General features: G+C 38.0%; 2 protein-coding genes across 6 annotated transcripts in view; one reads left to right on the top strand and one right to left on the bottom strand.

Moving 5' to 3' along the window:
* The window catches only part of RAB3GAP2 (RAB3 GTPase activating non-catalytic protein subunit 2), a 40610-nt gene extending 32001 nt beyond the window's left edge, over positions 1–8609 (top strand). For 4 of the 5 annotated variants that reach the window (XM_054193781.1, XM_054193779.1, XM_054193780.1 and 1 more), the window contains 9 exons: positions 632–698; positions 1480–1550; positions 3622–3657; positions 4233–4307; positions 4538–4756; positions 5531–5620; positions 5704–5922; positions 6551–6709; positions 6999–8609. In XM_054193781.1, coding sequence (XP_054049756.1) covers positions 632–698; positions 1480–1550; positions 3622–3657; positions 4233–4307; positions 4538–4756; positions 5531–5620; positions 5704–5922; positions 6551–6709; positions 6999–7145 — 1083 coding nt within the window. In that variant the 3' untranslated portion in view covers positions 7146–8609. The remainder of the gene's footprint in view (positions 1–631; positions 699–1479; positions 1551–3621; positions 3658–4232; positions 4308–4537; positions 4757–5530; positions 5621–5703; positions 5923–6550; positions 6710–6998) is intronic. The other variant, XR_008465195.1, reaches the window with a different exon arrangement.
* Positions 8610–8807: 198 nt separating this feature from the next.
* The window catches only part of IARS2 (isoleucyl-tRNA synthetase 2, mitochondrial), a 28928-nt gene continuing 10350 nt past the window's right edge, over positions 8808–27385 (bottom strand). The window contains exons 13-23 of the mRNA XM_054193783.1: positions 21047–21149; positions 20336–20429; positions 14913–15021; positions 14047–14149; positions 12903–13028; positions 12369–12500; positions 11677–11783; positions 10675–10820; positions 10345–10535; positions 9334–9478; positions 8808–9188 (exon numbers count right to left, since the gene is read on the bottom strand). Coding sequence (XP_054049758.1) covers positions 9037–9188; positions 9334–9478; positions 10345–10535; positions 10675–10820; positions 11677–11783; positions 12369–12500; positions 12903–13028; positions 14047–14149; positions 14913–15021; positions 20336–20429; positions 21047–21149 — 1408 coding nt within the window. The 3' untranslated portion in view covers positions 8808–9036. The remainder of the gene's footprint in view (positions 9189–9333; positions 9479–10344; positions 10536–10674; positions 10821–11676; positions 11784–12368; positions 12501–12902; positions 13029–14046; positions 14150–14912; positions 15022–20335; positions 20430–21046; positions 21150–27385) is intronic.

Below are 27385 nucleotides of genomic sequence, written 5' to 3' on the forward strand. Positions count from 1 at the left end.
GTAGAATTCATTCCATTTCAAGAGGAAGGAGAGAGTACTTGAATATTCTTAGATTCCCTGTTGGGAACTGTCACAGGAGAAAGAACAAAAAAAAAATCCTTTTTTACACTGTTGTCCTATAGCTTTGCTAATATTTGAAAATGTTATCCTAAGTTCTGATGATATCAAAATTGAAATTAGCACTCCTTAGATCTGTGCAACATAACACCTTGCTGTAGAACAGATTGTTCCTTTGAGATTGTTAAAAACTTAGTCCATCATAATGAAATGGAGTAAAAATTAATGTTTCTAGCTCAAATGGATTCTGTATTTGAAAAATTACTGTAGTTACTGGAGGTACCTTTCAGCAAAGGCTATGTTAACAGTACATATACTAAACCAGAGCCCTGAAAATAGTCCTGAAATCACAATGTGTGATTACTGAAACACACTTTGCCACATACACATGTATTTTTGTCAGATAGTAGCAGAGAAGATTGCAATATCAGAATAACTTACAAGTTTTGTAACTGTCAAAAAATAGTAGCTTTAAAATGGTCTGCCAGAGCCTTTTAAGAATTAATAGTTTACATTTAAACTAAGTTTTGAATAATGTAATAACTTGTACTTTTACTTTTTTGTTTTACATAAGGAAGCATGTTTTCTCATTAGGTCTATAGATCATCTGAGATGCATCATTAATGCTCATGTTCAGCATGGTAAGTATGAAGCTATTATTAAACTTGATCTTTGTTGATAGTGTAAAACAACAGAATAAATGACTGTTTGTTGTTTGTTGACTGGTATAAATAATAAATGACTGTTTGTTGACTGGTATAAATATATGTAATTTGTAGTAGTGATGGCCATTTTGTCTAAAAAAAAAAAAAAAAAAAACCAACCCCAGAACTTTCTGCTGACGTTCAAGCTTTTGCGTTTCATGTTGAAACTGTTTCCATTAGAAACATGAAAATAAGTTTGTTAAATAAAATTAATGTATTTAACTAAAAATATTTTAAAATACAATTACTCTGATTTTTTTTTTATTTGCATTTAAATAGTGGCACATGCTTATTGCAGTCGATTACTTTTAATGCATTTCTTGATACACTGTTTTAGTGAATGTGATGACAGTTGTCCTTTTTGTAGGCTATATATGCAAATAAGTGCACTCTGCCTAAAGCACTAGTCTTAAACCTTCATGCTTACCACCAAAGTTTCTGTGTATCTATAGTGTTTAACCCAGTCTGCAAAATATAATAATTTTAACAAATGATTCATTGTCCTTCTGACTGCATTTCCTCCTGAGAAATCTGAAATCTAGTATAAAGCGGTGAGGACAACTGCCAGTTCCTTCTTGTTTCATTCACCACCTTTTTCAAATTCCAACCCCCCCATCCCCCACCCCCAATTAAAGGAACTGGCCCATGGCTTTTCACTCCATACCTGTAAGATCTCTTTTCTATTCACTTGGAGTTTACAAATTTGTGATTGTTCTAGGTATCGCTCTGATGATGTGGAATACATTCATAGTAAAAAGGCTTTCTTGTGCTACATATCTAATGGACAAGGTGAGTGCAGTGTTGTGACAGTATTTTTGAGGATGAATTTTTATTATTAACTGAAAAGTGAAACTAGTATTTTTAAACCACTGTTGTGTTTTTTCAAACTAAGTTTGGAATATCTGATTTAAGCATCAAAACCCCCCTGCTTAATTTGATTTATTGTGTAGCTATCTTTTGGAATTGATGAAGGCATGCATATTTTAAAATATCAGATCCGTGGAATGATCAGCTATAGGCAGCTGATCAGCCCTGGCTGATGTGCACTGAAGACTTATGCGCAGTGTTATGTGGTAATTGCTAAATAAAAAGTATTTGTGAAATAGTTTGAAACTATGTATGTGTGTATATAAAATTTCTAATTAGAAAACAATAAATAACTTAGTATGTTCTCTGTGCCTGTTTCTTAGCAAGTTATTTCCATTGAAACATTCAGGTTCCCACAAGCAGCGGCTTTTCCAAGTGTTGTGGGGCAAGTTTTGCATTTGTGAGCTCTTATTTTGCAAAATGCAGAATGCTTTGTGGATGTTTGAGCATTTTTAGGTGTCGCTACCATTGTAAATCAGATGCTGTTCTAGTGTGCAGCTTGTTTGCTATGGGTTTTAGCAGTCTTTTGTCCCTGCTAAACTATGCAATAGATCTGTTTACTGTTTAGACAAATCTGTTTAGAACTGGAAGGCAGTTTAGGAAGAGCACTGCCAGTAAGTGATAGATCTGTTTAAATTTTAGGGGAATCTGCCTATTGGTTTCCTGATGTAGAACAGCAGCTAGGCGTTTTTCAGCATAAAATTCCAGATGCAAAAGAAAGAAATGTTGACAGTGATTTAAAAAAAAAAACCAAACAACAAACCCTCAAAAATTTGCTGGCTTGTCGTCTTCTTTCCTTTGCTCCTCTCATTTTCTGCTTTTGCTTTTTGTTTAACTCTGTAAGAATTGGAGAATATAATTTTGCTCATTACTTTCAGCAAATAGGCTCAGTTGTGTACAGTTGTAGTAGGTGTTTCTTCTGCAAAAACTCTTTTCCAGTTTTTCTGCATGCCTTTATGTAAGTACACCACCAATGCTTCTGCCTAGATTAACACCCACATAAGAGATAAAGGTTTTTATTAACTGTTTTTGCACACATCTGCTACCTCAAACCATTACTGTATAATAACAAATGTTGCTAACTTTTAATAGTTATTTATGTATGTTTGAAAGATGAGAATTAGTCCTCGAGATTTGTGTTATAGAAGCAGTAACACAACTGTTCTCTCACCAACTTCCAGAAAAATACAGTTTCCAAGTCTGTTGGCACTTAATCAGTCCCAGAAGTGACAGCTGAAAGTTGTACTGATTTCAGACTTTGAAACAGCATGATGGATCGCTTGAATTCGAGTTTAAATAATCCTATAATTCAGGACCCTGGAATCTCACTTCAGCTGTTGTTTGGACTCTGCCATGATGTTGTGGTCATTACTTTTATATTTATTTTTGTGCTATGGAAGAGAGAACTTCCACTGATGTGTATGTGCTTCATCACGTGCAGCATGCAATTCAACTGTAGAAATTGGACCTCAGAGTAATATTCCTAAACAGGACATGATTGAGGTGTCTCTCCTGAAGAATTCAGATGGGCAAAGCAGGGAAACCATGTAATAACTTTCTTACTAGACTTTCTCCATCTCAGTGAATATGCTGGAGCTTTTGTTCTTCCGTTCCTCTTCCCTTGTTCCGTAATGTTTCTTTCTAATATCACACTTGGTATTGTATCCCTAGTTCTGTATTGTAGAAATCACTAGGAATATTTTAGCTGCCTTTGAGATTTGAGTGAGGACCTTGGGGCCTTATTTCTAATTCTAGACTTTAAGAAGGATGAACTAATTATTGACATTGGTGATTCATTTCTGAATTGTATGATCTGTGTCAAATCTTTCATTGAAAGCAAGCTACGCAATGTGTTGCGTTATGCAGCTGTAATTAAGTATTTTCTCATTTTATATTAGGAAAATAGTAATAAAAGGTTAAAATTTGGGGTAACGGATACCTTAGGATGAAAATTATTTTATTGTGCTGAATTTTTATTTTTTTTTTTAAACAGGTTGGAAAAGCTCCAAAAGACAGGTTATGCAGACGGGCAAGTAATACCACCTTTGTCTAAATGGAAAAAAAAAAAAAAAGCCTTAATTTTAGTACTAATTTGTGATTTTGAAAGTTTGAGGAAAAATTCAAAATGCAGTCCTAGAGAAAATCTTATGAATTTTAAGAAATGTGAACTAATCTTTATCTGACAAAGCAAATTAGAACAGTAGTATAACCATGAATACTAGACAAGGTAGACTTGAGACTATAACTTCACAAATTACTATTATTTTTCATGCATAACTTCATTAGTTATAAATTTTTTGGAAGACAACTGATGTGTGTAGAAAATTAGATTTACTAGATGTGATTACTTGAGGAATTCGGTCTTCTTTCAAGATACGGTATTGTAAATGGCTACATTTAGCTTTATTCCTACTTTTTCCCCTTTTATTTCTAATTCTTTGTTGTACTTCAGTGAATATTTGTTTACCTTTAAATATGTTAGGTTAATAAACTGGGCTTGACAATGTGTTTTATGTCAACAATTGTCTTCTCAAACACATAGGCCTAATAAAAGCCTGTTTCAATTCCAACTGAAACAACTTCAATCCTGCTGTTTGTTAACAGGACGTAGGTATGGGTGACACAGCAATGACAGCTTTTCTTGGCTGCTGTTCAGATCTTCTGCAAACGTTGCTAGAGGTAAATTTTTAATTTTTCAGTAGAAAGTAAGGAACTAATTCATTCAAATTTAATTTTAAAGAATTTCTGTACCATTCCGTTCAGATAAATAGTAACGAACTTCCAGACAATATGATATTTTCTTTCTCATTTCGCTGCAGAGAGCTTGTGACTAAAACTGTGTCTTTTCTGTAGAAGGCCAATACAGGTGACATTTTGTGCGTGACTCCTTTTCTCTGTTCCCCTGGCAGGCTGATGTTAGCAGTGACGAAATGCAGGCTCCTGTCTTAGATACGGAAGACGCGTGGGTGTCGGTAGAAGGACCAGTATCGATAGTAGAACTCGCCCTTGAGCAGAAACGCATTCACTACCCGCTTGTTGAACACCAGTTTGTGTTATGTACTATCTTGTATGCCATCATGAGGTTTTCCCTGAAGAGTGTGAAGCCTCTTTCGCTGTTTGATAGCAAGGTACATCTTTTGAAAGCACGCATCTTAATATCGCTATCCTTCCTCTTGGCACTTATAATATATATGCTAGCTTTCAGCCTTTAAGCAGTTCATGCATAATTTTATGAAAGACATTTAGTCCACTGTGGTGCATTAATGAAGTTGTCACCAGAATTCAGGCTGAGACCCAAACTTGGTGCTTTTCCTCATGAATAAAAGATTCGTAGTGACCTCAGATGCATGAAAATCTCCTCCTCAATAATTAGCTGGCCTGAAAATACTGCATGGTAAGAGCACTGAATGACAAGTTGTTCTAGTTGCTTTGAGAAGTGCCAGATCAGAGAAAACATAAATATTTAAGGTCAGAAATGTTATGTTAGTGTCACTGTTGTATCCATTATTGCTGATGATTATTCCAGAATTCTGAGCATCTTGAAGAGAATAAACAGCTTGTCATTTAATGCATATAAACCACTTAAAAAATAAAAAAAAAAAAAAATAGAGAAAAGAAAAGGTCACTGCATTTGAAATGCAGTATATCTCCAATCAGAGCTCGACCCCGATACAAATCAGGTACCACAAACTGAGCTTTTCTCCTCCTAGCTCTACCACACTACAATTCTGAAAAAATTTAAACACAAAGTACTGGCGTAGACTGTCACCTAATTCCTGCTGGCGAGAAAATTATTTAGTCCTCTAATGCTGTGCAGATTTAGTAGGCTTCTTAGTATTGGATCAAATGGATTATTTTTATTCCCCTGTATTTCTGAGGCCTGTCTTTGTGCTCAATTTTAGGGCAAAAATGCATTTTTCAAAGACCTTACTTCAATTCAGCTGCTACCTAGTGGGGATATGGATCCAAATGTGTTATCCATACGACAACAGGTAGGTATAAGTTTTGTTAGAAGTTCTTCAGTATTATTTGAGATTTTTAGAAATTCAAGTAACCTGCAATTTTTGCTTTCAAGTTCTTGGTCAAAGTTGTGAGCTCCGCTGTTCAAGCACTATGTTCATCACAAAAGGCCAAAGAAGTCTCAGAAGAGGAATTGTTTCCTTTTGAAAAGGGGAAGAATTGGCCAACTTTGGCTGCGGACCTGGCTCAGTATCTTCAAATCTCTGAGGATGTGGTCAAAAGGCATTATGTCTGTGAACTGTATAGTTATGGGATGGATCATCTCGGTGAAGAGGTAATAACAGCTTTTAACGATTTGAAATCAATACAGCATTATGTCAGATATTCTGATAAAATTACTTTTTTCACTTATTTCAACACCTGGAAGGGTTAGGGAAGTATTGTCAGGCTCAAAAAATCCCCAGGGTGGAAAAGACCAGTAATTACTCTCATTTTTCCTTCTTCCCGACAAGAATCTGCATATAGCAACTAGTGGAAACATTATAGGGCGTCACTCTACTGGTCTAAACCAGTACAGCCTTCTTTATTTTACTATATTTGATAATTTCAGGAATCTCTTCTTTTAAGAAAATTTTACTAGTCCTTGGACAAGAAAATCCTTCCCTTTCTTTAGGGGAAAAGCAAATGAGATTAGATGGAAGTTAGGAGTATGTTGCTGAGTGTATGCTTATGCTAATCACTATGTAAAGTACAGAGTAATTCTCTTTGTTCACTCCTCTGCTGTTCTGAAGCTTTTTAATAATATGCTTTATTACAGTAACAGGTAACACAAGAAACAGTCTCAAAACTATTGTCCTTTTAGTATAGAGAAGCTTCTTTTGATACAGCTTTTCAAGCCTCCAGGTAAATGAGCTGTGTCATGCATAAATGGTTTCTAGTTCCTTATATATTTCTATTTTCAGGCCTTTTTTCAGGTGAATGACAGAGAAGTGCTTGCGTCGCAGCTGCTCATACTGGCTGGACAGAGACTGGCCTTCACTTTACTTCATATGCAGACAAAGGAGGGAATGGAACTCCTTGCTAGGCTGCCTCCAACACTCTGTACTTGGCTCAAAGCTATGGTAAGTTAAGCTCAATTTAGGAAAACGGCTTGATTTTTCAGAAGCTTGCGTTCACCGAAAGAGAGATTATGTCTGAGTGGCCCTTTCTTACTAATGGAAACAAGAATTTGTTCTCATTTTCCTGGTGCTAGTTCTGTTTCATGAAAGGTAAAGCAGCATCATGGCTCAGAGCATCAGCATACTTGAGTTAATTAACCTTAGTAATCTGTTTTATACAAGTTCAGGAGGGCTTATATGCAGATGATCATCTGTGAAATTACTCTAATGCTGTGTTTGTTCCTTTATACAGGACCCCCAGGAACTTCAAAATGTAGAAGTGCCAATTGCAACAACAGCTAAACTAATTAACAAAGTCATAGAGCACTTACCGGAGAATCATGGGCAGTACAGCCTTGCCTTGAACCTGGTGGAGGCTGTGGAAGCCATCCCGTCGTGACGTTCTGGGTTAGCGCGGTTCTGCTGTGTAGCAGCAGAATGCATGATGTCACACAGGGAGGCTGAACTTTACAGAAAGAAACTTCCGTGTGGCTCTTGTTAAACAACAAAGAGAACGATGCTCCCCATCCCAGAATTTCGGACGGTAACTTTAAATTGGAGTAGATTTTAAATTCTGCACTAGTACAAAGATGTTTAGTTTCTTGTCAGTAGCTGAAACGCTTTGTTATTTATTTCTGACTTGAGTGCTTTTTGCGGTAGTCTAAACTAGGTATATTTGACAGCAGTTTTAGTCCACTTACCAAATCGCATCTTGTGAAATTCTGTATCTCATGCTGTCAGTAACTGCTGCACTTTCAATGTTCCATGTAGGATTTGTTTTGCAAAACAAGCTGTAGAATTACACCTGAGGAAAAACTTCAGTCTCTGAAGTTACCGTGCAAAGCCAACGCTGCTTTTTCAGAAGCCGGAGCTGGTGTTGGGCTCACACCTTGTAACTGCATTAGACGTGACAGTGACGACTGCACTAGACATAGGATGAAATGAGCTGGGGCCATACGCAAAGGGAGAACAGCCCACATTAGAAACAGCTTGGGAAGGAGAATCCAGTTCTCCAGACACAACTGTGGACACATCTTTTAGTCCAGACCTGCCGCTATTGTCTCTAGGGTGCTGGGCTTTCGCTAGAACTGGATTTACATCCCTCTCCTTTATTATTAAGCTCTGTGGAGTTTAAGTAGGACAAGGAATGTCTTATTTTAAGATTGTTCCCCTATCTTATCATGGTAGAAGATGTAGTATGCTATAAATCTCTGCACATGTTAACTTGTAGTCAAAACAGTTGACCCAGCTTCACTGAGGATCCATAGAACTGAGTACTTTAGCCTTAAAAAACACACTTTTACTTATGGTACCTACAGGGAATCATATAGTATCTTCACTATGGGAGTAGTATTAAACATGATTATCTTGCATCAGTTAGTACAGAAGCCAGGAGTGAAAAATGAAATTGTGCAAACTGTTTTTTGTCTTGGAGTCAGCCGAAATTACTAGCTCCATCTTGTAACCTGTTCCTCTTGCATTACATGTAAGAAACATTCATAGTGTTCTGCCTTGCTGGAGACAGAATTTGGTCTTATCTTTCTGAAGTATGTGCTGCTGTCATCTAGGGTGACTTTACCATCTTGCCTCACAGCACTTCAAACTTCTGCAAAAAGGAGGATGCTGGAGATTTGGTCATCATGGAACCTGAGAAAACCCAAAAATGTTTCTTAGTTGCATTCCATTCCTGTATCCTGGTACAGCTGTGGAAAGGATTTTCCTGTAACTGAGTATCATGTCAGAGCTGACACACTACACCAATCCAATCTGTAATGTATTGTAAGTAATACTCTGTATATAGTGCTATTTTGTGTCTAATTTGCTGTGGATTTGTGTAAATTGATTAAATAAAATTTGAGGTTTCGTTGTGGTTTTTTCCTTCTTTTTAGGGAAGGGTAGTTACCACCTTTTCTTTTTCTGTTTTACAAGAGGAGTAGACATTCTAGGGGAGGTTCTGCAGAACTAACTGGTGCCAGGGTAAAAACTAAGTGATAACTGTTTCACTGGTAGGGAAGTGAAATTCAAAAGAATACAGGTTGCTAAAACCAAGTAAATTGGTCAGTTATTTTGAAACAACCTTTTTATTAAGCTGAAAAGTGATATACAGAGTTAGGGGTATATATATACACACATAAGGTTTTTCCCCCCAAAACACATAATAATTCTGCTGAGGCTGGGGCTTAAGCATCTGCTTCTACAGGCTTTGGTACACAGACCGTCTGGCAAGCCACCGCTTTTGTGTACTTCAGTACTCATGACGTTGGGGCAGCTTGTGGCCAGGCACTTCATCTTCATGTGCTCCCTTTTCCAGCCAGGACTTTCAGGCACCGTGGGCAGGGAGTGCTTGAGGAATCAGAAGTGCATCTCCTGCAGCGAGGGCATTTTGCTTTGGCAATGGGTAGGGCTATAACTTCATATGAAGATTCTTCACGGATATCACCACCTGTTAAAGCAAGCATTATCACTGAGATGGGGTAGGTGCAATGAGCATACTCAACTCTACATACGAAGCAAACAACAAAGTACGGTGTAGTGCAGAAAAGAACCAGCTGCTTAGCACAGCTGTCCCTCTGGAATAGTTCTCTTACCTTCCAAGTTAATCAGAAAGGTCCCTTTGATGATGTTTGCATCTGCAGGTGTTTCTTTAGGTAGCTCACTCAGCAGGGTTGTCTGGGAAGCCATCATTATTTCATTCAGCTGTGAAACACTGGAAGTTTCTTCAGCCTGGAGTGCCTAGGGAGGAAGAGAGGTAAGTTTCAGGCTTGCAACCTGTTTTTTGTTCCTCAGCATCCTCCTCCTCAAAAATGTTAAAGCAAAAGTAGAATTAATGTGTATGTGATTGCAATGGCTGCCATAGCCTTGTCAGGAAAGCAGCACAAGTTTGTTTACACATACATGTGTGCCTAAATAAATGCATATACAAGATTACATTTAAATCCAGCATCAAACCAGCTATCTACCACTGCAAGCTCTTTAAAACGAAACAGTGGTTCCCAACCAGAGTGGATAACTTGAACCAAGAGTCTAATTTACTTGCTCAGGGGTCAGTATGAGGTCCAGTACCCTTTTAACCCATTAATGAATAACCTGGATGTTAGGGGCAGAGCACACCCTTAGTAAGTAAGTTTGCTGATAATACAGTGCTCGGAGGAGCTGCACTGTCATTCAGAGGGACTTCAACAGGGTGGAGAAGCAGCCTAGCAGCTCTCTCGTGAAGTTCAGTAAAGCAAAATGCCCAGTCCTGCCCTGGGGAGGAGTAGCCCCAGGCACCAGTACGCACTGAGGGCCAACTGCCTGGAAGGCAGCTGAGCAGAGAAGGGCAGCTGACCGTAAGCCAGCAATACGCTGGCCCAGAGAAGGCCAGCAGCACCCTGGATGACCTGGAGAGATTCAAAATCCAACTGGCCACAATCCTGGGCAACCTGCTGTAGCTGCTGTAGCTGAGACAGCCTGAGCACAGGGCTCAGGCTACACGCTCTCCAGCAGCCCCTTCCACCCTCAGCTGTTCTGTGATTTTCTGTCAAGTGCAAAGCAGAAGAAAGTTTACAGAAATTAGTACTTTGTGCACAGATGACACTACTCTTAGTTGCATTTTTTACCTCCATTAATTCAAACAGCAATCCAGGCTCAATTACAATGACAACTTCATATTCCAAAGCATTCTTGCCAGAGATGGACCCAAGGAAAGAGTCCCTCATTGCACATGCACCTTCTATTGCTTCCTCAATGCCAGGCTTCTTCCACGCTGAGCTTGCGTTAATCCATCCAGTACGAAACACACCCTCTGAGTCTTGAAAGCAAAGCAAAGGAATTTTTAATTTAGTGTAAACAAATAAAAAAGAATGGCATATCTCTGTATTCGCATTCCTTTTAGCTGTGCAATTAAACAGTGCACTAAGAGAAGTCCTTAGAAATTACATGTGCTTTACCTTTCTTATAAGGGAGGTGCTGGAAAACCTCCTCTGCCAAGTGAGGAAGAATTGGTGCAAAGGAGCGGACTACTACGTCCAACGCCTCTGCTAGCACAGTTTGACACGAACGGCGCTTTGGATCTTTTTCTTCTTCACAATAGAGCCTGCAAGACAGAGATGAAAGCTGGAAAGTATTTGTACGTTCATGTTACTGTTCTTGCTCAAGAGCCACCGAAGGGACTGAAGCCTGACCTAGCTCGCCTTTCTAAGGAAAGCTTTTCCTAACTGCCCTCCCCCGGCAAGCACAGCGGTATAGGTACCGCAGGACCATTTGCATGTGCAGCCACATCTTGTCATAGGAAAGGAGATTTTGTACATGGCATGTTAATTTGCTTCGTGTAGATGAGAATCTTAGGCAGCTCTGTTAGCCCTTTGTTCTAGTTCATCTGTCAAATTCTAGTTCATCTATCCCTGCCTTTTCTTGCATTCTGGAAACTAAAGGTCAGTATAACCCTCTACCTCCTTCCTCCATGAGAGAGCCCTTTCAAAATTTACAAAGCTTTCACATCATTTTTTCATTCACATCCTTAGGTTTCTTTATCTGGTTTGGTTTTTTTTTTTTTTTTTTAGATCAGTAAAAGACATTAAGTTGCCCAGAGAAGTGCTGAAAGCCTTTCCCCTGCCTTCCCAAGTTCAGATGCACACAATTCCAGGTAGAAGTACAGATCCAAGAATTTATCGTTAAAACTTTTGTTCAGTTTTAAATCTGCACACTTGATTACCTTTCAAAATGATTCAGTGCCCCTAGAGGACAGAATATAGAAGCACAACGATGACAAGACACTCAGCTGAAAGCAGCCAAGCCTTCGCCCATCTGCTTTATTGCACTAAAGCACAATATATAACTGAAACGTTCTCCGAGAGCTGCACTGCCTCAGCGTTTGCCTGGAATGTTACTACCTCCATCTCAAACCGATTAACTTGTTTTTTCCCTTTTAAAGGCAGCAGTAATGAACTTACCTGTCTTTGATTATACTGAAATAAAAGTTAGACAAGTTTCTGGAGCAGAACGCTTGCAATAACCGAACAACTTTGCTATAATCGTATTCTTTGTATGCTTCTGTAACCTGGGAGAGGGAGCAGAGAGAGAGAAGAATGGAGTAGCAGTTTTCATCAGATGGCCTACAGCGACAACCCCGATGAACCCGAACTTACAGAAACTGTGATCAGTGACAAAATCTGTGAGCATCTTTTCTTTAAAAGGTTGGGGAGGGGGGAAGTTAATTCAGTGAACAATTAGGACAAAGAAATAATGTTAATTCAAATTTGAGGGGAGAGCATGGGGGAACCCCAGAAATTATGCCCATACTTTCTCCTTCAGCAGAACAGTTCTGAGTGACAGAAACAACTAAATTTTAGACTACAGCAGATTTCCAAAGCTCCAGAAGGTTTTTTTTTTTTTGTTTTGGTTTGTTCTTTTTTTTAATTTCTAACCATTTCTAAAGACTTCTAATTTGACAAGTTAGGAATGTTAAAAACAAAGTCTTCCTCTCAAAAGTTGAGACGGGCCTAATGTAGTGCACATGGCATCAAAGAAGCCTCTGTGGTCATAATTTGCCCACTGTTTACTCACACTTGAAGAATTTTCCCTAGAGGGTATAACCAATGAAAAACTTTACACATATATTCATTGAAATACAGTTTTTCCCTACCTTGCTGCCATAATCTTGCAATAGATGCAGCATGTATTGATCTACTATGTACATCTCTGAAGCGGGGATGGAATCGGTTTCTGGATTGAAGCCAGCCATGTTTCCCAGCATGAAGCGTAGTGTATTCCGTAGCTAGGAACAAACCAGACAAATTAACGTTAATGGCCTGCACTTTAGATGAAACACAAAATGATAATATTCTATAATGAATTAGCTAGACTTAACTGCTTTTAAAAATGATTGTTTGAATAGTTACAAAGGTACCATGAAGAACATATGCTAAAAGGACCTACAGAAAAGAAGACTGGCTATTACTGAAGCATGCTACAAAAAAACCAGCGTTTTCCTTAGTACACTTTACTATTTGATCCACAGACGCAAAAAGCAGTAGTACCTACCTATCTAAGTTTGGGAAAGCTTTCTTTAGTCTAATAACTGAAAAGCTTTGCAATAAATTCTACTCAGCCAACGCAAAACCAAATATAAAGAGGGCCTGCCATTAGAATGAAGAGCATTAGCGTATTTGGCTCTTACCTTGTTGATATCATCTCTCGCAGCATTAAGTACAACAGGCCCAATCAATACCTCGGTAAAAACATTGGATTCTGCCACCCACCAGCGGAGAACATCAGCACCATATGGAGGATCCTTGCTGTGATCCTATGTCGAGACAGAAAGGCACACGAGTAAAACTGCTGGCGGTCCTGCAGCACGGCGAGCAGTGCAAATCCATGTCGTCAGTGCTGCGAATATACCCACAAGTGTGCCCAGAAGGCCACTGTATCTGGAGGCCTTCACCCTCTGTTAGCAAGATTTACTGTTAAGCCAGGGATACAATATGCAATATATATAATCGCAGCAGTCTGTGTACAGGCAATGCTAGAACTCAGGTAAATTGAGATAAGCTCATTTTACAGCCTTGAATCCTTTGAACACTTAACATTAAAACAGCAATGTAAATACCTAAAACTACATCCTTTTTTTCCCCCTTCAGACTGTTTTCCACCCTCTTTTCAACTCTGAAAATGTCTTCTCTCCTTTTCGAAAGAAGAGAAGCTAATGTGTGTTTTATTGAATCAGATAAGCAAGTCTTTGTGAGGATTGATTCTTTTGTCTAGAGAGCTGCAAAATCTGCTCTGCCGCCTCAGAAAGCGCAACAGCAGGACTGGGGAGGGGAAACAAATTCAGAGCATCACCTGCGGTGCAACCTCCGTGACCATGGATTGCAGCAAGTTTCCAGAGTCAATAGTGAGCCCAGGCTGAAAGCAGCCGGGCTGCTGGGGTGCAACTGCTGCTCTCACTGCTGTACTGCTGGGCCCAGCTTGTAGGTTTCAGTTTGAAAGCAAAGTTTAATTATTTTGATTTTTTTTTAATCCCTCCCTGTCATTCCATCAACAGTGTTCCCAAGTAAAAAGGAACCTCCTATACAGTGTATTTTCTTTTCTTTTAGCACAAAACAAAGTTGGGGTTTTTTTAGGCACCACAGCTGAAGCAAAACAACTCGAGGTTTTCACTCCAGCCACATGGAAGTGCAGTGTAGGCAAAGTCTTCAGAAAAGCTTTACAGAGTTCTGCCACAAGACAGCTGTTTAGAGAAAAACATGCCATAAGACAGCTGCAGAATCTGGTAGTGAAAAATTGTAACTAGTGATTTTAAGAAACTCAAGAGCTTGACTTACTTCGCCTCCATTGATTACTACATCAGGGTCAACCACGTTGCCAATAGATTTAGACATCTTCTCCCCTTTCTCACCAAGTGTAAATCCATGAACTACCAGAGTCCTGAAAAAAAAGATTTAGTGAAAACAAAATCCCAGAAAAAAAATAATAAAACCTGTGTTAAGAGTAAGGATATTCTTAAGTCAAAACATACAGAAATCCTCTATTTTGGTAAGCCTGAGGCTTCATCTGTTGAGTTCAACTAACCATGAATATGCTGCACTACCATCCAAGTAGTGCATACTACTAAATTTTCCTCATTTATCCAGGGCACGTGTATTTCAGACGAATTAAAGACTAAAGAGTTATTTACTCTTTAAGCCAATACATTTCTCCAAATTGTACAACCTCCTTGCAACTGACCCGCATCACCCTTCCCTATGCTTTTCATCTTCAAGGGGACAAACAGTATATGGCACAGCTCCCGCACAAGACCTGCGCACAGTGATTCTGAATTCCTTATAGTCCAACATTGAATTCACAAGTCAACGATCATAAGAGATTTTCATACTGCACCTCCCGTAATAATCCCTTTGGTTACAGGAGTGAGAGAGATGGCGAAAGAACAGACCTGTATTTGATAGTGTAATAGGATATACCAGAATGACTGAGAAAGAAAACATCTATTAAAATTATGATGGAAAAAATTTAAATAATAACTCCATTACAATCTAACCCGAGAAAAGCTTTATACTGAAAATATAAGAACACAGATCGTCCACTTAATAATGGCTTGGTTTCCCTTGTTTACACACTACTGCCACACTATCAAAAGCCCAATATTTAATAAATGAACTAGCAACGTGTTTGCAATCCATGCACTTACTTATATGGTGCTTTTTTCCTCGCTGCCACGCTAGTTAATAGAGAGGACTGAAACCAACCTCCCAGTTGGTCTTTTCCTTCAAGGTACGTATCTGCTCTTTGCTCTGCTCCTTTAAAAACAGAAGATTTTTTTAAAAATATCAGCCTGTATCTTCATCAAATTAGTACACTTAACAGAAAGTGTCTGAAAGTGATTACTAAAGCTTACTCTGCTCTTTAATGCTAGTAGATAAGTTGCTTTTACAAAGAGTGTCTGGTTACTTGAACATGATACATGTGATTCATTAGTATCACAATTTTTTCTTAAAATCCAAGACTTGCTGAACTCCAAAATCTAACAAATAAGCTTGCTTTCCCCCAAACAAAAGATAAATTTTGAAAACAGAAGCTATCATGCTCAGAGCACTTCATAAGAAGTTCTCAAAATACTTTCCAAGTACTCCTAAGCCAACTGAAGGACCTAAGAAGAGCTCACATACTTTGGAATTAATAAAAATTACGCTACAGCCTGAAACTTCATCAGTTGGTAATTACTCAGAATACAAGTCACAGATGTAACATGCCTGACTAGCCTGTGTAAGGCAGCAGGTATTTTCGGAGGAGACCAGGAAGCTTTGGCAGTGACCACAGCTCACCTGCGACAGAATTTACATTTCTGGTCACTGGCGTTCCAGGAAGATTAAAAATTTCAGGAAAGGATTAAGACAACAAGGGAAACAGAAAGCCTGTTGTGGGAGAGAGTGGTCTGGAGGAGCCAGGCTTCTTTAGCTTATCCAGGTGAAGGCTGAGTGGAAATATTCTCTATAAATACACAGAAAAAGAGGAATGCTGGAGAAGAACAACTGGAGCTAATGAGTACTCTTGGCGTTAGAGAACAATGGGCTACAAGGCATTGGCTGACTGCACGTTAAAAGCAGCAGAAGAGCACACCCAGCTTTCTCAAGGGGCTGAAAGAGGGTGGCAAACCTTTAATGGCTTTACTGGTGCAATTCAGTCACGCTACAAAAGGGTGCAAGATTTGTTGACTCAATAAGTCCCTCCTCATCCTAAACAATCCCAGCCAGGTCATCATCAGAGTGAGAACAGAATAATGTCGAGCACAGCAGAACGTGCAAGTCAAAGCCTACAAACGTGCAACATTCTATGCATATTTGGCAGGATCCAGGATCTGGACTCCAAAAGTTGATGGTGTTATTTTCCAGATATTCAGACAAAAGTTTCTCTACTCGGTTTTTATCTACTAGCTCCTTTTATCCTCCTCCTAGGACTCCTGAGACAATGCTTCTTTCTGCTGCTGGCACTTGATTTATTTGTTTAACTTAATGGAAGTTTCGATATTTAGATCCATCCTGCAATAAAAGGAAGTTCAACATTACAAAGGTCAAGGCCAGCTAGCACAGGAAAAATGTGTGGGTGGATGTTATGGTTTTTAACACATTTGTTTATTCCTTCAAGAAAATATACTATGAGTTTGGGTTTTAAAAGTAGAATAAGTAGGCATCAGCCTTTGTATTAACAGAACACAGAGATACTTGTGAGAAGACAAAAAAAAAAGTGTATTTGCGGTAAGGAAGAAAATAACAGTGGAAAAATCCGTAACAGCAGCAGCAACACGTTTCTTATTTACAACTAGTTTAGTAGGCACTGGTTTTAGAGAAGTGAACTTTTCGTGGAAATGCCAGTAGTTACAACTTAGAGGAGAGAAGAATTTAAACAAACAACCGATTACAAATAGCAAACTGTACTGGTCTTTTCTGACAGGAACTAGTACATCTGGCAGGCTGGCTAATGTAGCTTACAAAGCTAATGGAGGCCTGAACATTTTATCTCTGTAAAATACAAACACGGGTTTTGCATATACAAAGCCTGCCTTTTGGCCTCCCTAACTCAGTTTCATTAAAGTTGCAACGGTTATATACCAAGGATTATATACACAGGATTTATTAGAACAGTGTGCCCGTTTCTCTGTAAATGGAAGAATCTGTCCAACAACCCAGAAGAGACTTCTTGGTTGTTTATTTTACACTGAGGTATAGTACATAGGTCATTAAAGAGAATTACAATTTATGATCCTTCTGGTTTGGATTTCAAGATTCCATATCTTTGATCTCACAGACTTTGACTTTTAGATTAAATGTATTGTATTTTAATGCCAGCAATGAATCAGCTAAGATAAATTCAAGTCTCTCAGTCAGCACAAAAGTTTAAACACTTAGATAGGTAAGTTGTAAAATAATCACATTTGTTCAGTTAAATATTAGCCAATAAGATAGGGAAAAGTTACGATGCTGAAAACTACTATCATTGCAATACAAAACTATGGGTAAAAAGCTTCTACCAACAGCATGTCACACTGCAGTACAGTCCAGCGTGCATTCTTATACGAACTATTTTGAGAAATAATTTCAAGTTTGCAGTGCAGATGGCACTCTGCCATGTGAAAACGAATTTTAAGACACAGAAGAATTCTCTAAAATGGATACTCCAAAGACAGCTACTGAAATTAGCCCTGAACACAAACCGAGCAGCAAAGAAAGAAAAGAAAAAAAAAAAACCTCCTAGGCACTACAGCATTGAGTATTCAAAATCAGAAAATGCTTTTGAATCAGATTTTGCTTTTACCACACCATCTTTTTGGAGGCAGGGTATTAACACTCTTCTACCTCGCACCAGTATTGTGAAATAAATTTATTCATGTACGAAGCACTCCGACATGAAATTTTAACATTGCATAAAAGAATACGGAAACTGTTCTTTCAAATAATATTTGAGGCATGTGTAGGAAGAAATAAACAGGATTAGGTAGCACAACAATAAACCGTTCAGTGAAAACAGTGTTAGGCAAACAAAGCAGCAATGAAGCAAACTGTAGCCCAAAAAAACTTTAGTAGAGCGGGGTTTTTCAGAGGACATGGCACATGTGGATCTCTTCTCAATGGTGCAAGCAGGGTAGTATTTATTTTACATACAAACTAGTTATATCTGTTTATTTTTGGTTTTGTGACTACAGGAGCTAAATATTTGATCTTAGTGTGCAAATCACACGTTCCTAGCTGCTACACTGCTGATCTAGGACAGTTTGGTTAATTTGTCATTTATCTAGAAATGGTACCTTTGATAATCCCAGGCTGGAAAGACTGATTTAACGAAAAAAAGCATAACTTTAAGTCACTTCTATCAGAACTATGCCCCATATCGGGTAGGAAATGCAGCAGGGCAAGCATTAGAAATAAGACTGAATGCATTCAGCCTATGATTTAGGCCACTGAGCTTGCTGTTACCGAGCAATTCCTTTAACCCATTCAGAAACCTCATATTGCAGAATCTCTCTCCCCTCTTCCTCGTCCCCATCCTCTTCCCAACCTGCCATATGTTTTGAAAGCAATCTGTGTGGCCATTAGCTAAACAGATGAATTTTATAACTGCTCCATCTCCTTTAATAAGCTCAGACACAGCTAGTTCAAGTCCAGGGAAATCCCAGGCCTAAGTTCCCCAAGTTGCAGAGACGTTGAAGAGAAGAACTTATTTTTGCGAGACTGGAACTGGCAAGGGAATCTGTAATACTCTTTAGCCCTGATGGTTTCTAACAGACAGATCATTGATATATAATTTTCCATCATTTGGGTTCATGGTAGAGTGAAACAATTATAAACATTAGTCTCACAGTTTTAGCCATCTGTTAGATACTCCAGTAACTCATATGCTGTGAGAGAAACACTGCCGTGCATGACACTGTCATCAGAAGGCAAGCAATAACTGCCATTATCACTGATCTCCCACTACAAAATTAACAGGTAGCACTTTACAGGTAGCACATCAGCTTCCATATGACTCTGTGCTTTCATGAGTTTAAGCCATGGGAAGTTCTTCTTCCTGTTGTGGCATTCTCTAAGCAATTTTGGATTTCTCATTGGATTTCATCCATTTTTCCCCAAGAGTACTTTGGAAAATAATCCCATCAGTTAGCCTGTTTGTGAGCCTTGCTAATCATTTTTATTGACATAAGAAGTTCTGCAAAAAGTGCATTTTTCATAAAGCGTAAATTAAAACAGTAATTTTGTATGAATCACTGAGACAGTACTTCCGCTTCTGACAGTGGCTGGGCCCTCAATTACATAGGAAAAAAGGTAATGCAACTTTTGTGTCATTTCTGAAGATAAAGAGTCTTACAAGATCACACTGCTTGTTAATCGTTCCCCCAACTTCAGAACCAGTGAGGCCACTCCAGTCATGTCAGACAGCTAAAGAAGATGCCTTACACACACCCAGTTCCAGCAAGTTTCATGAAAATAGATGACTAGATAGAGGAGAGGAACTTTCAGTGGTTCCATGAAAGAAGTCTGTACTGTCAAAGACCCAACATTTATTAGGCATTACAGAATCCAAATGGGAGCCTTACACAAATTAACAGTGAATCAAGAGTCTTGATTCTGCTATTTCTTTACGCAGGATGAGAGGTAGTTTTTGCATAATGAGTTATTAAGCCCTTAAAGAATGCAAGTATGTAACTGTGCACATAAAATACCATTACTTTGTTATACCTTTCAGAACCAAACCAGAAACATTTTTAAAGAGTGTGAACTTTAACATATGTAAAGGTCTTCCAGAAAATGAATGTTTGCTGATGGTACTATTGCCTGACCACGTTGCTAAGAAATAAAACCTCTGGTACCAACGTGTTTTATAATTCAACAAGATTGTTATCATGCAATTGTGTACTGAGGGTTTAAAGTCCAACAGAATTGATGTATGGGACCAGATTCCTCCTTCAGAAGTGACTCCTGACTTTGGACTGTCCTCCAGACAAACAGTGTGTATTTTATATATTTTTATACAAATATGTATCTGCTACCTCCTAAGTAGCAACTACGGGCAGTAGGAGCTATAAATAGCATACAGCAAGTATAAATGTTTTAAGCCACAATATACTGCTTTAATTACTGGAAGTAATCAGAAGTGAAAAAGTACACCTACACTGTTAAAATTATAAAACTTACTTAGATTCAGCAGAACAAAACTGAGATCAGCTGCTTCAAATAGCAAGCACATGCACGAAATGGAATTTGTTAGCTGAAAGTAATTCAAGAGTTACCAACTAGCAGCAAAATACCTTGGCTGTTTGGGTCATGAAACATAATACTCAAAACAAATACGTTCTGATGAGAAGATATATGGTATGCCACATGGCAGAATCGGTCAGAATAGAATACTAGAAAAAAATCTCGACTTCAACTATGCTGAAAATGAGTTTGCGAACATTAAACCCTTACCTTTACAAGCAAAAGCCAGTTCACAAGAAGTCACAATCAATTTGCTGCTGGCATCATCTAACTCAGTTTTGCTGATATGAACACCATCACGCTAAACAGTTATATTTTATTCTCCAAGTATTTTAAAAGAAAGATAAACATATTAATTCTGTACCTTCTAAAACATGAGCCCAGGAAGTTCCACTGTCAAACCAGATGTCTAGGACATCCTGTCCCTTGACATAATCCAAAACATCATGACCACCAGCCTATTAGAAAAACAAGTATTAAATAATGCCAATAGAATACTCCAAATCACCACTGCTTCTCAAAGCTAGATATGAAGTAGATTTTGTTTCGGGACCAGTTTTGTACAGGCTCTGCTACCAACTTTGTGAGTGAACACAAAACATATTAGGTAATTTTTCACAATAGTTTTCAGATAATTACTGATGAAAATCCAAAACAGAACAAGGAAAAATTAGAAAAAAAACCCCTGAGATGGCAGAGAAACTAGCACACAAACTGTAGTGTTAAAGAACACAATTGTTAAAGGAACAATAAAAAGTTAGGAATAACTAAATAAAAATTCTAATCCATTTTAATGACAGAGACTTCAAATACATTTTGCATCTTAATTTGATTAAGATGTCACTTTCCTCCTGAACTAAAAGGAGGATGGAGATCTCTGCCCTGAATTAATGGCACAAATCTGATTGTATGTATTTTACCACACTCAGATTTCACTTTCTGAATATTCCTTTCACAGGATACCTTCTCATGAAGGTACAAGATTGAAAAGGATCACAAGAATATACGAAGGTTTTATATTATTTCCCGTCACTGAACTGTCTCAAGCACCCTGTATCTGAAGTAAAAAAATTACCTTCGCTACAGCCTCTTTTGATAGTAGTTGTTCAACAGGAAGGGTCCACCATGCATCTGTTCCTTGCTGCTCCACTATTTTGATGACATCTGTGATAGTTTCACTGGGTTAGAAGGAAAAAAGGGGTTTATGAACCGCTGAGTTAATCTTACCCTTTCTACAAGTATCCCAGATCCAAAGTGGCGAGATGTACCAATAAAAAGATCAAGCTGTTTAAACCTGTGATTTTCCAGCTTCTAATCCAGACAAGACTCCACAGAGCTTTCTGCCCCTATTTTTTTGTCTTCCAAGATGTGTAAGATTGTGTAAAACCTGGACATACTGAAACTTGCATGTATTCCAAATAGCTTTTTTCTCCAAATACTCAATAACTGGGCACTCGGAAAAGATGCCAGCAGCCTGAGAACTTCTAAAATACATTTCACTTGTTATTTCTTGACCTTGAATTTACAGAAACTAAACAACTACTTCCTCAAAAAATATCTGCTCTTTTTGCCAACAGGCTTTTTTTCTCCACTGGATAAAGAGACCTTGAGAACTCATGTGGAAATTGAGAGTTAGGAAATGGCAGCATTTCAAATAACATGCATATATATTAGACTTCTGGTTGCCTGCATTCCCCCTTTTTAGCAATGTATTTTTCAAATGGTAAGAAACATATATATAAATACATTAATCCCAATAATGTAGGAAACTGTAACTTCTGTACCCAGTAGAGGAGGGATGCAAATGACCACTCAACATACGCTCTGAAGGCAATATATGAGTTCATATGGTATAGCACCAGCCAGGACTAAGGTCCTGAAATAAACATACTACAGAATTAAGAAAAATAAAAAAACTAACTAAGCATTTTTTCCTGATGTGAGCAGACAACACAACCACAAGGCGTGCAGTTCTGTGTGCTATTTATGACACATTCAACTGTTGTCCTCAGTGGGTAATGCTATGGGGAATCCATTTTTAATATTATTTAATGCCAAGTCTAGACATAAATTAAACCGAATAAAAATAAAAATAAAAACCGAAACAAAGCCCACACACTTTGTCTTGCTGACTCACAAAGCACTTACTGAAAGAGGTGATTTTTAAGGCATCTGCTTGATTTACAGAATACAGCAGGTCATCATGACATGCCAACTTCAAACGAAAACCGCTGTGTTAACCAAGCCACCAGAGATTTGTTTTTAGCACAAGAAGTGAAGATTTAATCAATTAACTAACTTCTTGATACAGTATTGTGAAAGGGGAAAAAGCAAAATAATGATCTGGCATCAATATCTTGAAAACACAAAAGGCAGATGATCTAGCTTCTTCAGTGTCATCACTCAGTTTTGTATTTGGACTTATTAGCACAATATTATTTCTGCACTGCTAATAATCTGAGCTACATCACTACAACATTTAGTGGACTCTTAACACACGGAGTTTAAGCATGAAAACCCATGTTCTCCAAGATGATGTAGAACAAATTATCACTTAATTACATGACATGAGGTACAACAGTAAGAAAAAAAAATGCAGCTTTGCTCTTGGTCGTGGGAATAAGTTTGCAATGATAGACCAACAGTTCTGTATTAATCAATAAATCATCAATTAATTAATTTAATTCTCAAAGTAAATTCCTGTAGAACATCCCAGTAGGTTTTCTAGAGAGAAAACCCACTAACCAGTAACACTCACAAAGTGACAGCCAGCTAGTATACCACCACTCTTCTTACCCTTTCAGACTAGAATGGGGATCATTCACCTCCCAGTTTAATGATGATAGAAATTTATGGCTTTGCAATATATCTGCTAACATTTATCTTGGTAAAACAACATTTAGGAGCTCCGGTTCTGAATGGTATCTTTTCCTTTCAGAAATATTTGCACAGAGGCCTATTTGCCTGTGCTTCCAGTTGTGAAGTGTTACTTCTCCAAGACAAAAGCAAACAACAGCTCCAGTCCTTGTAGATTCCTGGCAGAGAGCTGGTAAGCATCCCTTATTTCTTGCCTCCTTCAGGCTAAATCTTCAAATTTGGAAAGCCCTCAGGAAAAACCAAATAAGCCAAGGAAAAGTTTGTCTCCGCCCAGACTAAACTATTCCACCGAATTTGTCTCTCTCTTGTGGGGTCAGTATCTTCCACTGAAGAGGTTGGCTCTACACCCAAACCTTCAATGATGGCACAGACTGTAGCACCTGGGAACATTTTAGAAAAAGCAATGCACGACATCATTTTTTCACTCCTTGCCAATGGAAGGCTCCATCTTTGATTCTTCTCAAATCAAAGAGAAGAATAACAGTGTATTTTTAAAGGCAACTATGGATAACTAGCTGTCTCCAAGTGAGTATTTCAAGAGCTCTCTCCACAGCCCCAGTGCCTTCCTGTAACTGGCCAAGTCTTACACTTGGAAGTCACCAGCAGAAGACAGAGTAGCTAAATTAAAAAGAAGACTATTTACCCTAAAACATGCTTATTACCACATAAAATGTTACTGCATGTTGAGTGACTCATGGAAGAATTAATTCAGTCCTTAACTAATGGCTCTGGCATCAAATTAGAGCCGGAAAATTTTTCTAATCAAGAATCATCCTCATAACTAGTATAGAAAAGTTGCGAGCATGCCCTATAAAGCAAGTAGAAAATTTAAACAGGAACTAAACTTGTCATCTACATAAGTTTTCCATATTGCAAATACACTTCAGTGGAGGGACATAAACTGTAGGGCTGAATTCATTTTCAACCTATACATTTTTAAAACATTCGACAGGTATTTGATGATAGCAGTATTTGTAGGGTTTTTTAAAGGTGATAAATTCAGTTATAGACCAAAACTAACAGCTACCTTGGAGAACACGTAGGAATATACTCTTAACAATGTTTTCCAGCAACTGTATGGATTCAGCTTGATCACAGCAGAAATCTCAGTTTGACAGATGCTCTAAGCTTTAAGTAAAGGAGATACAGCCTGAAGCACCACCAGTTTTCCGACGCTGCAGCTGTTAACTGCAATGACATCTTTCCTCAAAGGAAGAGATAATGTTTAACGTCAGGCCTATCGCACAAATATTAGGAGAAATTAAAGGGGGGGGGGACCTGAACAATGTGTAGTGCCAACTTTACCACCTGCAGTGAGGATGAACTGTTCTCCTTTCCACTGGAAGTGGGGGGAAGGACAAGAAGGAAATAAAACCTTGCTATCAGTCTCCCTTGGGAAACCATCATAAAACGACTGCCTTCATTTACAGTAAATAAGTATCGCCCATGCCACACAACAGTTGCCTTACCATGGTAGATACACCATTACTATCAAACACACTACAGACTAACCTTTTACGAAGTGTATTGCTATGCAACGCAAAGGCTTATATTGTTAATTTATGAAGGCTAAAGTTATTTTAAAGACACATTTTCATGACACGTGAACTAACAAAAATGATTATGCTACAGATAAAAGTTTTCAGACAACTAAAAGAAGGTCAGATTTGCGTTATCAGTCACTTACAAGAAATAAAGATCCAATGACTGTGAAGTCAACCTGTTATTGAACAATATTCTCAAAATTCTATCATAGTTTCAAATCAATAATAAAAACATTTTAGCAGTGCAAGTCTTTTTCATTATATTCAGTTTCCCTAGAGAATATAACCCAACATTCACAGACGAGTATTTCATAAGAGGAGACAGTTAAGATCAAAGATTTCCAGGATATGATTTCAACAAATGGGTTTTTCAAACTGTAGGAGGAAAAATTAAGACAAACAAACAAACAAAACCCTGTTCCTCTACTCTTTTCCCAATATCCTTATGATTAACTATTACCACAAGAGAGAGAAATGATTACATTTAAGGTATCTATATTGTAAGAAGGCAGATTTTTGCAAAGTACTTTTATGTAAGGTACAAGTGAAAACCACCTTTCTCAAATAACTACTCATCACTTTATAATCTGTGGGCTTCAACATGAGCAGGATAATTCACCAAGCTAGCAATAAACACCATTGTAAAACTTTGCCCTGTATTCATACGCTATCTAGAAGAACTTGCATTACGTGTCACTTGCTACGTTTTAACACTGAAACCCCTACGGCATTTCACGCTACCACGACACCAGCCAATCACTCTGAAGTTTGATATTGATTATGCTGAACACTTATTTAACGTGTTAACAGAAATTAGGCAGCATTAAGATACAGCCAGAAGGAGAAGAATACAGTGCCCGATGTTCTCTCTACGTCTTTTCAAACAACAGTAAAGAAGGCAAGTTATCTTCTTTTTTACGTGAATGTTGACACTGCAGCAGTAAGTATTTAGGTTACGGTAAGTTGCCATTGCTTACAAGTCACTGAAACATCTTAATATTTTAAAAAGCAAATTAAATCGCAGAGTAGCTCTACTTCAAAAACAGGTTAGCATTTTCTCTGTCAGAAATTTAAGTTACTTGTTTATCAAAGTCACAGAAAAAGGGACAAAAGCTCTCAGGCGTTAGAATAATCTTTGCAATAGTACTTATTATTACCAATATCGAAGAGTGAATTTGTAAAGAAGTAATTGCATGAGGTCAGATTAAAGTATGTATCTCACATTTATTACCTGGTCTGAGCTACCAATGGAAATACAAATCTTTCGTTTTACTTTTGGAGCTCTTTCTCTCTTCTCTTCAATAAGTTACAGAATTTCCTAGAATCAGAATGTTTTCTCTTTAAATCTATTAAATTTTGAAAGCTGACAAACACTGTAAGCATTTATTTGTGCGTGTATTCTATTTAAAGTCTTTTTTTCTCTGCTCCTGCAGAAAAATCACACAGAATCTTACCACTGAAAATGGCTTAAATGAAAAAAATGTTCTCTTTTCTCTCTCTCATAGAGGGTTTTGTTATTCCATAATAATTTTTTAATTCCTGATTACAACATGATATGGTACACTCTACATAAGTAATCTACGCATCAGTAGAGTATTAAATTTTTAACCATAGACAACAGTGTCATACAATCAAATGTCTTTTAGGGCTATGGGGTGCCACAGCAGCCAACAGGAAGACTCATGGGAGATCTTGCATCAAACTTGTTGCACACAAGATCACAATCTAGCTCTTGGCTTTCAAGTTAGAAAGACAGGGTTGTTAGTGTGGCAAAAAAATTCTTACCCCCCCCACCCCGAGATGAGAGATTGCATCTTGCAAGAGAAGCCTTCTGCAGCCTCTCACATGACAAATTCAGAAGAAACTCTCACAGAGAGAAACAGTGGTGTATTTTAGGGACTGTTGGTTTTTGGTTTTGTTTGGGTTTTTTTTTTTTGGTTGGTTGGTTTTGTTTGTTTGTTTTTAAAAAAAAGTCTTTTTTACAGGTGATATATAAACAGGATCAGACAAGATCGACCATTGGTGCTCTCATATGTAACAGCAACTCCATGTGGACTACACTGACTTCCAGTGGAGATGCTGTTACTTTTGATAGCCACTCAAACTCCAGAGCAGCTGCTACTGAAAGTACGCTTATCCATCATTCCAGATAAGAAAACTGCTTTTGTTTTGAAATGTTAGTTATTTACTGTTGCTTTAATGATATTAATTATTCACAAAACCTGAGTATGAAACTTCTTAAAGTGTTAGAAATATGTTAGTAACTTGCTGTGCTATGATTTTCAAAATGATAATGCAAACGCAACAAAATATTTAGGCTTAGCTGTTTTTTTTCAGTAAGAACTGGTGTCCAGGAAAATGACCTATGAATTGACAGACTGCTTTCTAAATTTGCCTGTCATTTCTATAGGCCAATATTCTGTGCACTTTTCCTACTCTGGCTACGGAAGTCTCCTACAGCTATCTTTAAATATCTCGTGAGTCTTCTACCGTTTCTTTCACCTCTACTGTAAAATATGTTAGAAGTAAAGAGTATTGACTATAAATAAGCATCATCAAATGAAATAAATCTATTTTCCACCATATTGGATGTGTCTCTCTTTTCCCCTAAATGTCTCTCTTTTTTTCCCCAGATCAGATCTAACTAATCATGTCATTCTGTCCCTTTCTTCATTCACCTACATGCGTGACTGCTCGGACAATACCTACACACAAAGGCTGAGTTGTTAAACTACTGCAGAGTTTATAACATCAATATGTCCCAATTGCCACACATCATACAACTCCAGCAATAATCTCTCACGGCTCCAGCACTTACAAAAGGCATGCTTTTTAACATAGGTGACTGGCTTTCAAGGTAATTTTACTACAGTCTAAAGGAATTCCCATGCATCCCTCCTTTCAAATGCTTTCTGTACGAGCTGGGTCAGCTCCTCTATGTTCTGAAGGAGCTATTGCTTCACGTTTGGCTGCCAACTGCTGAACTCTTTTTC

The sequence above is a fragment of the Rissa tridactyla genome, chromosome 3 (genome assembly GCF_028500815.1).
Source record: "Rissa tridactyla isolate bRisTri1 chromosome 3, bRisTri1.patW.cur.20221130, whole genome shotgun sequence".
NCBI lineage: Eukaryota > Metazoa > Chordata > Aves > Charadriiformes > Laridae > Rissa > Rissa tridactyla.